The sequence below is a fragment of the Gopherus evgoodei genome, chromosome 23, assembly GCF_007399415.2.
Source record: "Gopherus evgoodei ecotype Sinaloan lineage chromosome 23, rGopEvg1_v1.p, whole genome shotgun sequence".
In the NCBI taxonomy this organism is placed as follows: domain Eukaryota; kingdom Metazoa; phylum Chordata; order Testudines; family Testudinidae; genus Gopherus; species Gopherus evgoodei.
Window position 1 is genome coordinate 4,494,828 of NC_044344.1, and position 15,598 is coordinate 4,510,425.

At 47.4% G+C, this 15,598-nt stretch overlaps 1 protein-coding gene across 1 annotated transcript; it reads left to right on the forward strand.

Annotated features, from left to right (window-relative positions):
* The first annotated feature begins 2,269 nt into the window (after positions 1–2,269).
* EPOP (elongin BC and polycomb repressive complex 2 associated protein) lies at positions 2,270–8,711 on the forward strand. Its single transcript, XM_030541692.1, is given in 2 exon segments — positions 2,270–2,647; positions 2,650–8,711. Coding segments are annotated over 2 exon segments (2,091 nt in total). The 5' UTR covers positions 2,270–2,373; the 3' UTR covers positions 4,467–8,711.
* Positions 8,712–15,598: the final 6,887 nt, after the last annotated feature.

A 15,598-nucleotide genomic window follows, 5' to 3' on the forward strand; every position in this document is an offset into this window, starting at 1 on the left:
GAGTTCTCCCTACTGATTTGCGAAGGGAAGCTCCCGCCTGACTGACCCGTTTCATGCAAACGGCTTTTTTTGTGATCATCCCCAATTTTCCCCACTTCTCCCCCCCCCCCCATTGCACAGCAAGCTGCAGTATGCACTAACTGGTCCCTTTCTGTCCTCTACGATCTTCACTATCCGCCCCCACCCCCAGCCAAACAAAGAAGAATTTTGTGTTTGTGTTGGATGGCGGAGCTACACTCACAGGAAACTCCCTGAATGTACAAACCGGGGCTGAAATGTGGTGTTTTAACACAAGGGGACGTGAAGAATGGGACGGTTTTTTTCTTAGCAGGGCCATTACTTTGGTTATGTGTGTAGATTATTAAAGGCAAACCTCCCCATATCGATTTCTGCTTAAAAATAGGAGGGCTTCGGGTTAGGATGCGGGGTTTTGTACCGTTTTAAGTAACGGGTCAGCAAATTACATTTAAATCAGGCGAGAACAGTCCCAAATTCAAAACTACATTGGGTTATTTTCATTCCCCCCCCCCAACACAGATACTCAGGAATGCAGCCCCTCCTCCGACGGGGTTGCTTTTAAATGTGGTCGATCGGACATAGAGCTTCACAACTTAATACAGAAAGAATAATAATTTATTGTATTATTACATGCTTCATACCGAACACTGAACAAAAAGCCGGGAAAGAATAAACACAACCTTTCATTGAAAGGAGGTTAAAGCTGGGACTTCCCTTCTCCCAAAAGTTTCCGAGGTAACTAGGCCCCCCAAATAAGTGGCCTCTGACAAAGAGTTCAAACTCCCTTATCAACCTCGATGGCGTTAGTCAAAGAGCGCGAGCAAGTTTCAGGTTTAGAAAGAAATGGGTTCTGATGGGACGATTTCTCCTTTTGGGTAAGCATGGATGGGTCAGGGTTACTAGGAGCCAGGCCATCACATGCCAAAGAAATCCTGGGATTTTAAGTTTGCCGTGAAGCCACGTTCCAGAATCATTAATTCTTTAAACATAAGTAAATAAATCAAACCGAATCCAGAAGTTTGGAAGAAAAAGATGAGAAAAGAGGAAAAGAAGATGGGTGAGTGAAAAAGAAAAAGGAACGCATCTTCGCTTGTTATTAATTATAATAATTATTATTATCAAGGCTGTCATCATTCAGAACAATAAATATAGTAACTGGCAATTAACAAGCATTCTACTTCAGTTTAAACGATGAACCCTTACAGAGTCAATCCTGAACTCAAAGCAGTAACATTTCGTATTTTTAAAAGTAGGTTTGGCTGAAAACCTAGGAAAATTGCACTTTAAAGACAAAGGTAAAATCTCCTCAAATAATTCTGCATAAAGAGGCTAAAATAAATCAATATAAAACTACACATAGATGCACCTATAGCTGCTAAAAGGTGATTTCTTAACAAGGAAGACAGCATTAAAATTACCTTGAAAAAGCAGCATACCTGTTTTTAAAATAGTGCATCTATGAATGTATGTGTATGTTTTTAATGTTAGCACGCATATTTATATAAAGAAGCACATCTATTTTTCCGGGCTGTGTGCATATACAAATACATTATGCATATATACCATCTGCATCAAATGTACCTATAGGCACAGAGTCAAATCTGCCTCTCCCCATCTAATCCCGCAACACGCTTATGTACCGCTTGATATTTGTCTGCCTGGCAGCAGCGTGGCTGTTAAATGAAAGGGGGTTTTTTTTTATGAGTGTTTTACATGGGGGTGTGTGTGAAATGTTGGGGTTTTATGACATCACATGGCTAAAGTACCCAATCAGCTTCCAGGTTTGAGAAATTATTTGGTGGAGTGTTTCCTCTCATATACTGTACTCCGGGAGCTTGTCTTTAAGAGAGAAGCCCAGCAAAAGGTGGGAGCTGCACGGATTAGTGTGGTGTCCCCCCCCCCACAAGATTCCATTTTTCTTCCACCACCTCCACCTCTCTAGGTTTATTTTCTTAGCGGCTAACTGGCATAGCCCAGCGAAAGGGGGACCTGCTGGCTGGCTTCTTCTAGGAGAGAGGTTATTTTTGAAGCGGAAGGTGGGGGGGAGTCTCGAAGGCGGCAAGATGTTTGGCTTCATTCTTTTTCTTTCTCCCTCTCTGCCTTTTTTGATTGGGGAGCGGGAAGGGGAGAAATCTAGCCCCAGCGCAGGAGGAGGAACTGGGTATTTGGAAGATGTCACGAACCACTGACTGGAGCCTTTGAAAGGGGAATCCACAGCGGCGCAGCTTCCCCCCGACACACACCCCTCTTCTCCCCTTTTTTGTGGGCTGGAGTTTGCGATCGAGGAGCGGGAACGCAGATGCCCTTCTCCCCAATGACCCCTGGGGAAGAGGCCAAGTGAATTCTCCTTGCGGCATGTTCCTGACCTGCGAAGGGACCTTCGGAATGGTGCCAGCCACCGTGGGTTACAATGGGGAATTCCAGACCGGCTACCAAGAAATCGAAGGGATCAACCTGGGCTACTTACAGATCAATGGCACCCAGATGTTTGCTTTGGCGCAGGTCCTCAGCGACCTGTTTAAGGATATCCCCAGGACCACCATCAGCAAGAAGATGGAGACTCTAAAGATCAAGAGCCGCCGCTGCGATCTCAGGGAGCTCCGGACCCTCAAAGCCATCAACTCCGTGCCCACCGAGCGGTGAAATGCTCGCTCATTTCCAAGGCAGACCTGGAGGCGCTCTGCACCTCCTGCAAGAGCCTCAGCCCGAGGAGGAGGAAGAGGAAGAGGAGAGAGCAGCTGCTGCTGCCGGGCCCCGCGGATCTGTTCGACTGCCCCCGGCAGCCGCTGAGGTCCTCGTGCGGAGCCGGCCCATACCGCACCCAGGAGCCGGGGAGCTGCGGCGAGCTGGCCCCCGCGCCCCATCACCCCCCGGGAGGGCTCTTCCAAAACTATGACAAAGCCACCCGAGGCCGGAAGGGCTACGGCCTGGGGGACCGCGGGGGGCTCTTCGCCGGCGTGTTGAGCGCCTACCCCAGGGACCTGCAGCTGCTCCACTCGGCAGCCCGCGGGGCGCACGGAGCCGGGCAGGCGCATCCTCAGCCGGAGCCCGGCCGGCCGAAGCGCTGCTCCAAAGGGCTGTTCCCCGAGGAGAAGGGCCAGGGGGCGGCCAGGAAAAGCCGCCTCTTCCCGGGCTGCAAGAGGCAGGGCACCTCGGCCGGCTACTCCAGCGACTCGGATTCCAGCCTGGACTTCGGGGGCTCCAGCCCTGCCACCTCCAGCGACTCGGAGGAGGAGGAGGAGGAAGAGGAGGGGGACACGTCGTGCAGCAGCGAAGAAGGCAGCTCCTCAGAGTCGGAGAGCAGCTCCCTGTGCAGCGGGGACTCGGTGCAGAGCACCCGCTACAGGCAGGCGGCTCTGCCTAGGTTCCAGCAGCTGCACCACCCCCCCAGAGAGCCCAGCGGCGACGAGAGGCTCCCGGAGCTCCACAAAGCAGCCCTGCGCCCCGATCCCAACCTCCTGCTCCTCTCCCAGCAGCTCTGGGCCAGGACTCTGCGAGCGTCAACTTTGGAAAGTTTGAGGCCGCTTCCGGCCCTGGGAGCCGGGGTCCAGCAGCAGCAGGAGCCGGAGCTAGCGTGCGCAAAGCAGGAGCCTCCCTCCTCCCAGCCCTCCCAGGGCTGCAGCTACCCTGGGGGGGACCCACAACAAAAGGCGGGAGACTGTGGGGCGACAAAGCCCTGCGCCCAAGGGGAGGATTTGCACAAAGATGCCTCGAACAATGCAGCCTCGTTAGGCCCCAGTGACCAAGCAAAGAGGCAGCTCGCTGCTTTAGCCGGGCGATCTGCTTCCCAAGAGCCAGCCTTGGGCTCAGCTTCTCCGCCCTCAGCTCAGGAATTCGCAGGAAGCCTCAGCCCGGCTCCCCAGAGGGTCTTAGGAGAGCCCAGAAGGGAGCATTTTGACAGGCTCATCAGGCAATCCAAGCTGTGGTGTTATGCAAAAGGGTTTAACGCGGATGGGAAAAGTTTGCGGCCCGGAGGGAGGACGGAGCCGTGCAAAGCGGCCGAGCTCCAATGCTCCGGCTCCAAAAGCGCACGGAGCCCAAGCCCCTTGTCAAACAAAGCTTTGAAAGGCAATGGCTCGGAAAGGAATTCCAAGCGCAGACGCCTTGCCAGAGGCGCTGAGGCAGAACGGCAACAAAACTCTGCTAAGGGGAGGCCACAAAAGACTCCGAGAAGGAATGCCCCAAAGGGAAAGACCCAATGCAAACGCCTGGCCTGCCCCGGGCCAGCACCAGGCAGGAATTCCTTCAGCCTCCTGGGCAACTTCCCCTGCACCCCTTCGCTAGTAGTGGGGGAGGATGGGGATCTGCGTCCCGCTGCCTCCCTGTGCGTAAAGAACTCCTGCGCGCTCTCCAAAACGCACCCGCTGTGGAGCTGGCAGGTGGGCGGCAGCGCCCTCCCTGTGCCCCCCAGCCTCAAATTCCGGGGCTATGGCCTGGAGGGTTTCTAAACGAGGCCCGATGAATGTTCGCCAGCCAAGTTTACATGCAACAGTTGAGAGAGGGGGCGAGGGAGGTGGGAACCGGCTTATTCCCAAAGGCCCTAGGGATCTGAAGTGCCCAAATATTCAGGAAGGGCTGAGCACCCCAGCTTCACACCCACTCCGAGCGCCCTTTAAGGGGTCTGACTCCCCCAATCAAATGGACCCCGCAAATCACATTAGGAAACTTTGGCCACATATATCTACTGCTGGAAATATGGAGAGGGGAAGGAAAGGGATTTCAACTCTGGTTGAGGCACTATTTCTTTTTGTGGGGGGGTCCAGCATTCAGGGGCTCTGTGCGAAAGTAAAACACCCGCCCCCAAACCAGGTCAGCGGGAGGAATACCTCACTCCCTCTACATTCGGTGGTTTATTCCAACCAGGGTCATATGGACTAGAATATTGAAGTATTCAAGTGGTGCTGCCCTCCCTCCCCTCTCCAAGTTATACGAGAACTGTCCCTCCCTTCCCATTCACCCCAAGTTAATTGTATATTGTCCCTTCCCACTTCCTCTGCGTTTGAGGGAGAATTTAATGCTGTCAGCCCAACACACATTAAACTGATCTCATCAAAGCTTTCTCTTAAAAAAAAAAGCTGAAGCAAGAAAGAATGGATCTAATTTCTCCTTTCCTTGATACATGCATTGGGTTAAAATAATAACAATCACATGCAGAGAGAAATAATGATCTCGCCTATGGAAGAAATACCCCCTCTTTTGCATTAATCAATCTCATACGAAAAATTGCAAGCAGCTATTTAAAAGAAATAATCTACTTTATCTACCAAAGAGAGAAAAAAATCCGCCCCCCCAAATGAATAGGGAGTTCTGTTTGCAAAAAATAAAACAGGCGAGTTTCAGAGGAAGTTATTGGAAACTGCTGCATGTAAATGAAAAGGAAAAACGGGTTGTTTGCTGGATACCCTAGGTCGGATAGCCTAAAGGTAGCAGGCCTGTAAAAGCTTTATTGGCGCAAGAAATAGGAGCCAGGAGCATTAGGAATAAAGTGCAGATGGACAATTTGATCTCTATTAACTTCCAAAGTGGAATGCAGAGAAGAATGTTGAGAGAAAGTTTTTCTTCTCTGTAAAGGAAATCATCTCTCAGTCTAACTCTTCTTACAAACCAGTATCTTTGGAACTGGCCCTTTCGACTCTTTCTGATTTGATTTCACCCTTCTCGGCCATCAAAGTTCAACTGGCTCTGAAGTCTGTTCTGTTTTGGAAATGTTAGACAAATAAAAGCGAGTGTGAGGTTTTTTGTTTTTCTCCCACTCCTTTCCAGCAGAAAATATTTTCAACAAAACGCGGATCTGACACCGTCTGAGACCATGGATTCCCTCAATTTCAACACATTGGTGTGAATGTTTGAATTCCCCCCCCCATAGTGTTATAATTGACTCCAGCAGACATCCTATACATGGGGTTTTACTTCCAAGAGAAAGAAAGAAAAAAAGAAAGAAAGAAAGAAAAGTTGTGGATCATTATAGAATTATAATCAAAGCAAATAGTCAAACCTGGCCACCGGTGATTTAGACTTTTAATGTCATTCCATCGTTGGTGGAAAACATTATCCATTACAGGCCAAAAGTATTTTCTCTCCAATATTTTTTTTCTGTTAGGCATACTGAATTATTTTGATGCTAAAAACATTCGTCTGTGGGTTTTTTCTTTGCTTTGCATTTTTAATTGATTGGGTTTCTTTCTCCATTTTAACAAAATGCGTGGGATTTCTCCTGTGCCTGTGCAATAACTGTGGAAGGTTACAAAAATCTGCTGTCTGTGTGTGTGAGAGAAATACCTGCTCTGTTGGAAGTCTCTCTCCCTTCTGCAGTTTGCTCTTTCTAGCAGACTAAATCCTTGTCTGCAGTGTACACAAGCGCACAAAAATGGAGTCTTTTATTCTTCGCATACAGACACTGCGCTGGTCGGTCGTCCTGGCTGCCCGAACAGGGGATTTGAAAAGCAAAGCCCGTGAGAGAGGGAAAGAGGCACACATCGAGAGAAATAATCTTGGTTCTTTTCCTTTGAATGTCTTAAGGGGAATGCGGTTCTCCAACGCCTCCTCCAATCTGCACATTTTGCTTCCGGACTCGTAGCTGCAAGATCCAAAGCAGATTTTTAAAAATGTGTTTTCCAGGATTTGTTTGGGGGGTTTTTTTGGGCGGGGGGAGAAAGGGGAAGGAATTTGCAAACAGATTTGTGGCATTTGTTAATTACAAACCATTGTTGTTTATGCAAGAGCTTGGGATAACGTCAACAAAGACGCACACACAAAGAGAGGGAGGGAGGGAGAGATTGAAATATTCCAAAAGTCTGCAAGAGGGGTGCATGGCTGCTGGGAATCTCAGGCTCCATTCCGAACGTGTTAGCTAGTTTTTCTTTAATTATATGCCTGGTCCTGAAGCCCTTGGACATGCAGATCTCCCAGTGAAGTGAAAATGAGAGAGAATTTGTCTTTTTTAACCTGGATAAACTGAGCAGAAAAGAGACACTTTGGCTATCAATGTTGCTAAAACAACAAACAACAGTAACACAAATAACTCAGGAATATTCTCTAAGGGATATAATCACCTCAAAAGGTGTGTGGATATATATGTGTGTGTTTGTGCCTGTGTACATATGAAACACACAGATTGCATACACGCACTATTGTCTATGCACACACATACATACATTATATAATGTGATGGAGGCTGTGAATACAATATACCTCAAAACTTCCTCTCTTCCCCACAACATGCTCTCCTTGTATACTTAAGCAACAGACACCTTGTTCTGTGCTAAAGAAATACGTTTTCCCCTACTCTTTCTTTACGTGTTGCAAAGAAATTGATCCCAGCCAGAAACGCCAAATAATCTGCATAGCAATTCTCCATTTTCTTTCCCAAAAGGTTTGTTTTTTTTTAAAGGCTTGTTGCAATGCAATACAAAAAATAAAAAGGAAAAGCCAGCCGTTATTTGATATCGTGTGGTTTTAAAATAAACACACAAATAAAGAAGCAATTTAGTAATAAGATCATCATAATAAAAAGAGTCGATGGTGCTTTATCGAAAAGAAGCAAAACCTCCTGTCTAAAAGTCACGACCGCAAAAGGCCTGGGACGATTGGAATGTTGAGAAGTGTATTTGTATTTTGGAACAACAAATAATCAGTTTGCACCACTGGAGTCCTTAAAGGGTTAAGCTATACAAGGCTCCTTTATAATAAATTGTATAACGTGGCTTTGTTTCCAAAATGTGTGCAAAAGGAGGAAGAACCGATTTTTTGTTATTCCATTTTGTTTTCCTAAAAGCGTTGGAACAGATAGCAGGAAAATCAATGGCAATATCTTCTTTAAAAAAAACCCACAACTTTTATAAATGGCTGGCTGCTTTTGTTTTGTTTTATTTTGTTTTGTTTTGTTTACAAAAACGCCTTAGTTTTAGACTCAGGAAAATCTCAGCGTGGATATGGTGGGTTGCTGCGTGATTTAAGGGTTTATTTTGGGGAGGATGGGGGCTTACTGGGTTTTCAAAGGTTGGGCCCTTTGCTCTACCTCTGCATAATTGGATATGCAGTTTGGGAGCAGAGCACAGAACAAGCTCTCGGTTTTCATTTAAATCACTTGAACTCCGCTGGAATGGAGGTGGGTTAAATTAGACTTGACCTGCTTTGCTGATCAATCCAAAAAAGAGGAGGGAGTGGGGGGAGTTCTGCACACAGGATTTAAAGGCACAGCTCTCCGTTTTTCCTGCAAAGGGGAAAAAAAAACACCACCAACTTGTCAATAATAACACACTTTCCCCCAGTCCAAGGAATTAGAGAATCGGTGTCATTTCAGAGGTGCTGAGGTGGGAAAGTTTTTTCTCCTGGACATTGGTTCCATAGATAAAGTTTCTCTTTATATATAAAATTTACCCCCAGAAGGATTTGGGGGGAATTATAATCTAGGCATTTACCTCTGTGAATTCTTACATGAATCAGGGAGAGAACTGGCCACGTCTGAAACTGTCCCCCTGCTGTGATGAACTTTTATCCAACTTTAGAAACTGCATTTCCTCTGATTGCTTTCCCCTGCCCTTCAGTTTGAAACACACGTTAAAAATATATCATGAGAGGGAGATGTCTTTTTTCCCCCAACCCTATATTGGACTTTTTCTTAACTTTATTTATTTAAAGTTGCTGTAAGTATATGACGATGAAAGAGTGCTACTCCCTGCGTGCAATATGGAATCGAGGCTGAGGAATAAATATCTTTTACAGAGCTAAGTTGTATATGGCCCTGGTTTGTGTATGTTAGGGGAGGGGGGAAGGGGAGGGGTTGATGGTGTGTTTCGCTGGTTTGTGAGTGTGTGTCTCTGTGCAGACAGAAGGTGTGTGCATATTTCTGGATCTTTGCTTTGTTTATGCGGGGGTGTTTGTGTGCACACACTTGGAGGTGCTTGCCTACAGGAGGCGTTTGTGTCAATGGGTGTGCTGGATTTGTGCGCCTTTGTGTACACTGGAGGTGCAGGGATAGCCTTGGGAGTTTGCTTTGTTTGTGTGTGCCTGCATATTTGTGGGTGATGTGTGTACGAAGAGCGGGTTGTGTGTATCCTCTGCACGGGCCAGCAATTCCATTGCTTATGTTTACCTTGTGTTTGTACGTGTTGTGTCTACGTGTGCATATGACTGTGAGACGGGTCTGCATCTGTGCTTGCCTGTCGTATGTGGATGTGTGAGAGGGAGAATGGTTTTATGGGAGCTTGGGGTCGACTTGATTAGCTTGTGTGTGTGTTTGTCTGGCTTGCATGGGTCAGATGGATTGTGTGCGTGGCCGTTTAGGGAAGGCTTTCTCTGGACAAATGTCGCCCGAATGAAACATTTCCCCTAAATATTTCATCGCAAATCAGTAGCCACTTCCCCCTGATTTGTAGGCCAGCCACGAATACTCCCAGAATCCAGGAATTTCTCTTCGAGGGCCAGGGGACTTGCTGCCTTGTCTGCAATGAGCGAAATCTTTTCTCCCGGAAAACCCACCAAAGAGGGAAAGATCTCGGTTCCCGAGACTAGCAGGGACAAATGTAAAAAAAACCCACCCCACGGTAAAAATAAATAATATAATAAACAGTGAATCTAAGAACCAAAGAAAACATAGGGCTTCTAGGCTGGCATGGGCTTCAGATAATATTGCCAGTACAAACTCTGAACCTCAGATTCTGACCTGGAAAACGTCCACCCAGTTCTTTTGTTTCCCAGTAGAAAAGGAATGAGGCAATCGGGGGCAGGGATCCCACAAATCTTCAGGCGATTATGTATTTACTGGGATAGGGCGCCAGCAGCCTATGCCCTGCCTTAGGCAGGAGGTCAGGCTAGATCATCACACTGCTCCTTAAAAAAAGGGTGAACCCCACAGTCTAGATAATTGCCAGCAAAGATTCCCCCGCGCCCCTTCCTCCTTCAAAACTCCCTTGCACAGAGCGAAGGAGTCAATGTCAAAGTTATTCCCTCCCCCCTCCCCGGTTTAAAACCTCTTCCCATCTGAAGGCAACGCTCGGAAACAGCCAGGGATCCGGATCCATTCCCAACCCCGTGCGAAAGGCCGGTTCTGCCGAGCAAGAACGCTGGGACTCTGCTGCTGACGCAGAGCCTGGAGTGGCAGGCTCGCCTCAGATCTCAGCCAAGCGAAATTACCCCCTGGCTGTTACTAGCTTTTTAAAAGGGGGTCATTTAATAAGGATGTTAATTATCTGCACACAGCTTCCCAAGGGAAAGGGAGGGAGAGGAGAATGCACCCTCCAGCCCTCAGTAAATATTTTGAGATATTTCAAGTCAAAAGCTCATGGGGAAATATAGGGGCTAAGGGCAAGGTACGGAGGTGGATTGTAGGGGGCAGTTTCATTTATTTAGTTTAGTGTCAGGTTGTTAATGATAAATTAGATGGCTTAGGGTGGGGCTCGGGAAAACACCAAGCTGGGAGAAAAAGAAGGCTAAACACCCCTAGGATCTGTTGGGGGGGAGATAAAGCTAGGAGGGGGGTTGAGGGATTAGATGTCACTATAGAGGCCTTTAATTTACCATGTTTACATGCAGTCAACAGAAGAGACTGAACAAGGGTTTATTGTGAGTTATGAGGGTCTTTCTAACTTCTATGTTTTCAATATGGCCTATTTAAAAAAAATGTAGTGGTTTTTTTCAAGTTATCTGCAAACTTTTCCTGGAGGTAGGAAAAACAAATCAACCCAACAATCACAGTGCTGAGGCTCTTTCAGCGGTTGCAAAGCAATGGTAGAGTTGATGCTTTTAGCAATTGAGAGAAATTAGCCTAAATGAGGCCATATAGGAAAACACACACCCAGCAAAATAAAATAAAATCAGTGAAAAGATTTTGTCCTCCTCATTCCTTAGCAGAAATGGGGGCTGCAAAGACAGGACAGTAACTTTTTAAACTCCCAACAACAAACCTCTGCAAACCCCAAAAGGTGGCCTCTGGTTTAACACATAAAATAACCCCGCGGTCCTCAGAGCTGAACCCTCCAAAACGGAACATTCCTCAGCCGAAACTGGGCTCGCCGAGCTAATGAGCCTTTTAAAGAAAAAAACGAAGCAGCAGCAATTAATTCAGAACCGTTTTTTAAAACAAACAAACAAACAAACAAAAAACTCCCAGTGGAAACCTTAAGAGCGGTGTTTGGCGGATTTAGGGGAGAAGCAACAGGAGCACAAGGATGGAAGGAAACTGATGATAGTCTGTAAAAGCAGCAAAGAATCCTGTGGCACCTTATAGACTTAACAGACGTTTTGGAGCATGAGCTTTGGTGGGTGAATACCCACTTCCTCAGATACATGTAGTGGAAATTTCCAGGGGCAGGGGCAGGGCTTGCTTGCATATATATACCTGCCCCGTAGGTATTTAAACGTGGAGATGCATTCAAAGGAGGCAAAGCACAACAATGCTGGAAACAGGTTCTCCATCCAGGGCTGAACAGGAAGGAAGTATCAATGATAAATACTCGATCTACAAAAATGGCCCTGTAGTTTATAGCCAACTACAAAAGCAGTTTCTCCTCCCTTGGTTTTCACACCACAACAGCTAGAACAGGGCCTCATCCTCCCTGATTGAACTAACCTCCTTATCTCCAGCCTGATTCTTGCTTGCATATTTATACCTGCCCCTGGAAATTTCCACTACATGCATCCGACGAAGTGGGTATTCACCAGGAAAGCTCATGCTCCAATAGGTCTGTTAGTCTACAAGGTGCCACAGGACTCTTTGCTCCTTTTACCTGATCCAGACTAACACCCCTCTGATACGTGTTAGGAGAGGACAACACACATTTATAATAGGCTAGATTAGACTCCAAAGATAGAGAGTGACTCCAGAGGGATGGATAGACAGACATCCAGACAAGTAGAGCTGAAATCTAGCAAGACTCCTTGTTCTTATCTAGGGGTGTTTCTTCTGGGTTGCTCCTGCTCTCAGACTTGAGTTTTCATTTGGCCTCTCTCTGTTTCTTTTGAGACTAACCCTCTGGATCACTTCCCTTCTCCCAGCTGCCGGCTTCCCTGGTTGGTGAAGGGTTAAACATGCTCTCCTGGAGAAAGCTTTTTGCAGTTGCAAAGAGGGAGAAAAAAAATTTCAAGCCCTTAAGGTTGATAGTGACAAAGGCCCTGGGAGGTGCAGTAAACACAAATAGGCATTCGTGCATCAGGTTTCAGCAAAGAAAAGAGCGAGGTGTTTTTTTTTTGAGGGGGGGGGGGAGGTTAGTTTAATTTGATCAGCTACACACAGCTCCATTTTTTTCCTGTACATTTGCTCCCCGCTTTGAAACCGAGATGGCGTGTTTAAAACCGACTCGATTCTTGCATCTATCCAAGTCTAGAAAGAACCTAGTTTTTAAAAAGCAACTCCCTTCTGTCTTAAACGGGTTATTTAGCTTAACCTGAACCCCTGGCCTGAAACGTGCAAGCCCCTTTCTATTGTTCACACAGGCACTGATAGGTGAATGTCTTCAACAGCCACGGAGGCCTCCTAATAGATGGGAGACAATAGATCCATGGAAATCAGGCTCTGTCTAATCCTCTGCTAGCTACTTTGAGAGTTACCATCGCCAAAGGGAGGAAACGAAAGATTAAGATAAGAAGAGGCCATTGTGATGGCTTTCGGAAATACACCTCCTCGAAGCACACACAATAAACACACTGTGGGTGAAAGCCCGTCTTCGCTGAAATCCATGGGAGATTTGCCATCCATTTCAGCGGGACCAGGGTATTTTACACACACACGCACACACCAAGAATAAAATAAAATAAAATAAACCCAAATCAAACCACCACCCTTGCTGATTTGAATGGCACCAGGATCAAACCAGCCCAGGACTTTGCACGAGGAAAGCTGTTTTCGCTACAGAACTACGGGGGAGAGGCGTTGTCATAACATTAGGGGAAATCGTAGGAACTAAAAAGGATAGGAGAAGAAAATCTGTCAGGCCTCAAGAACGCGTGTAAATCCCTCACCACTGGGGCGACACCCTACATATTGCACCTTTTACACTCCAGAGCGGCCTTGGAAGAGGGTTTATGAATGAAAATATAACTGGTCCCTGGCCTCTTTGGGGAGTTAAATAACTGTTTTGTAGCAGGGCACATCAGGTTATACCCTAGACGCGTGGGTTTAGCTTTCTCCACAAGAGCTGAGAGCCAGGTTTTCACAGGACCAGGTTTAAACACGAGTGCAGCGCTTCGTGTGCTGCCGTCTTTGGAAAATCTGATCCCAGTCTTGGAAATATCTGGCTAACACGTCTCCACACTGAGCCCAGACTAGCTCCTAAGGCTGGGGCAAGGGGTTAGGGATGTAGGCGGAATCCTGGCAGGGAGAAACTTGGGAACCCACCCACAATTTGGGATGTGATTTTTGTGTTATTACTATTTTAACTCGTGTTAAAACAGGTTAAGAGCCAGGCTCTGCCGTTTTAGCCGAATTTCCCATTGACCTCAAGGGGCATTTAGCTCGAGAAATTACTATAGGGTCAGGGCTAGGTGTGGGGAGATTCACCGCTGAAGTGGAAGAATGTTGCAAGTATTTCTTCGTTTGAACTGGGGGAGTGGGAGAAAACCTGACCGCTTCTTCACATCCCCTTCTCCAGGAAGCAAGGAGTGACATGGGCACTGTGGAGCCCTGTGCCAACAGTGTCTCCTAATCCCAGCTTTGGGGGATAGAAGAAATCTTCTCATCCCCCACAGCCCTCCAGAATGTGCATGGATGGGTGGCGGGTGGGTGGTGTGTGTGCAGAAAGGGGTATCGAGCTGGAGTGTAGTGGGTGTGGTGGGGAGATTTAAAGACAGAATGTCCTATCGTTTATCAGACCTGCGGCATCTATTTAATTGAGCGAATTATTGTAATGACAGGAGCCTTGGAGGCGTGATCCCTGGGACGGAGGCAAAACTGCTGTGGAGAAGAGGGGCTGCTTTCCCCAAAGAACCTAGGGCGCTGAGCTCTTTTGAAACCTGGGGTAAAATCCTGGCTTTAGGGAAATCGATGGGAATTTTGCCATTGACCTCAGTGGAGCCAGGATTTCCTCCCTGCTTGTAAGGGGCACAGGGCGCCCTGGGGAAAATCCGCCCCCTTGTTTAGGTTTAGGTGCCTGGCTGGGAGCTGGGAATCTGGCCCTACAGCGCTAGCCGGCTCCGGGCGAGCTTTCAGCTGCCTTTCAAACAAGCTCTTGCATTCTCTTCCATGGGGGGTGCCTGGGCTTCATAATGAGGTGGCAGGATTGGAAAGTCCAGTTGTTTGTTCTAGCGATAGGACAGACCGGGGGTGTCAGTTTTCTCTCTATCTTCCCCTCAAATCTTTGCAGTTTGAACTTTGTGAACTCTTCGCATGAGAACAGCTGGGCTCGGGGAGAATGGCACCCCCCTCCCCCAACTTTGAAACATCCAGCTGTGCTCTTTGGGTGGGTGGGGAGGGAAGGGAGGGGGAGGGTATGTAGGGAGCTGGAGGGAAGGGAGGGAAGAGGGGGCGGAATAAACCCTTTTCATTTGGTAATAGACCGATTAACAATGCTCTCTGGGGGCTTCCCATCAAATTTATCACCCTATAATCGCAGAAGGGAAATAGTCATCTGTCTCTGCCTGGCCCACGCTCAGAAGCCAGTTCCTCTGTAAAAATATGGCCTGCTCGGGCTTCATACATACACCCATACACGGGGCTGGCCGGGCCAAGGTCTCCCCCCTCGTTTTCCCGGCTCTCACGTGTTAAGAAGCCAGGGTGGGGCCCGTTGTTTTCGCTGCGATTTTCGTGCATTTATCTATTTTGGTGCAACCACTTTCAAGATGAGCCGGCGGCTGAGTCTGCAAAAGCGCAGCGCTTTGGTGAGGAGGACGAGAAAGGGAGGGTGATGGCAAAGACACTGGGAGCGGGGGTACATGGTCCTGTCCGGATTGTTTCTCATGGAGTTAGGACAACACACTCCAGCTGAGAATCTGCCCTGCGCTGTGTGCCCAGGGATGCTGAGGAGGGGCAGAGTAGGGTTCCTTGTCTCACCTGCCTCCCTCTGAAATCTAGTTGCCTTTGTCTTTTGAATACATCCTCCCTTGCAGCAGAGAGGTTTGGCTGCTGGGGTGTTTGTTTGGACTTTGGTTTTTCCTTGATTGCTGGGTTTTTTTTTAACAGCCAGTCCATGAACCAGCTCTGCCACCTGGATTCTTTCAAGAGACGCCCCGCACGTGTGGGTGAAACCCCTTTTGGGGGAGAAAAAGGGACAGTTCCGCCAATAGTCCTTGGTGACAGATAATTCGCTGGTGTAAATTGTCCCAGCTCCTCATTTCTGTGGGAGCTGAAACAATTCAACTCAACTGTTTCCCTCTTTGAATATCAAGAAAGACAATTCAAATTCGAACTCTATCAGAGCTGACCCCCACTCTCTGTACCCTGCCCAAATTAGCCCAGAGTATAAATAAGAGGGACCAGGTTTTAAACAGGTCTGAAGACACAATAACATGGGTTTGTGTAAAACTTTTAGAATATTTCTCTAGGTGGGTGTTTACATTCATATTTCTGTCTACACTTGCATAGAAATAGATACAGATATTATTGGCTAAAAGGTGGAGCCACTTGGCTCTTAAAAATTTTTAAGAAGCC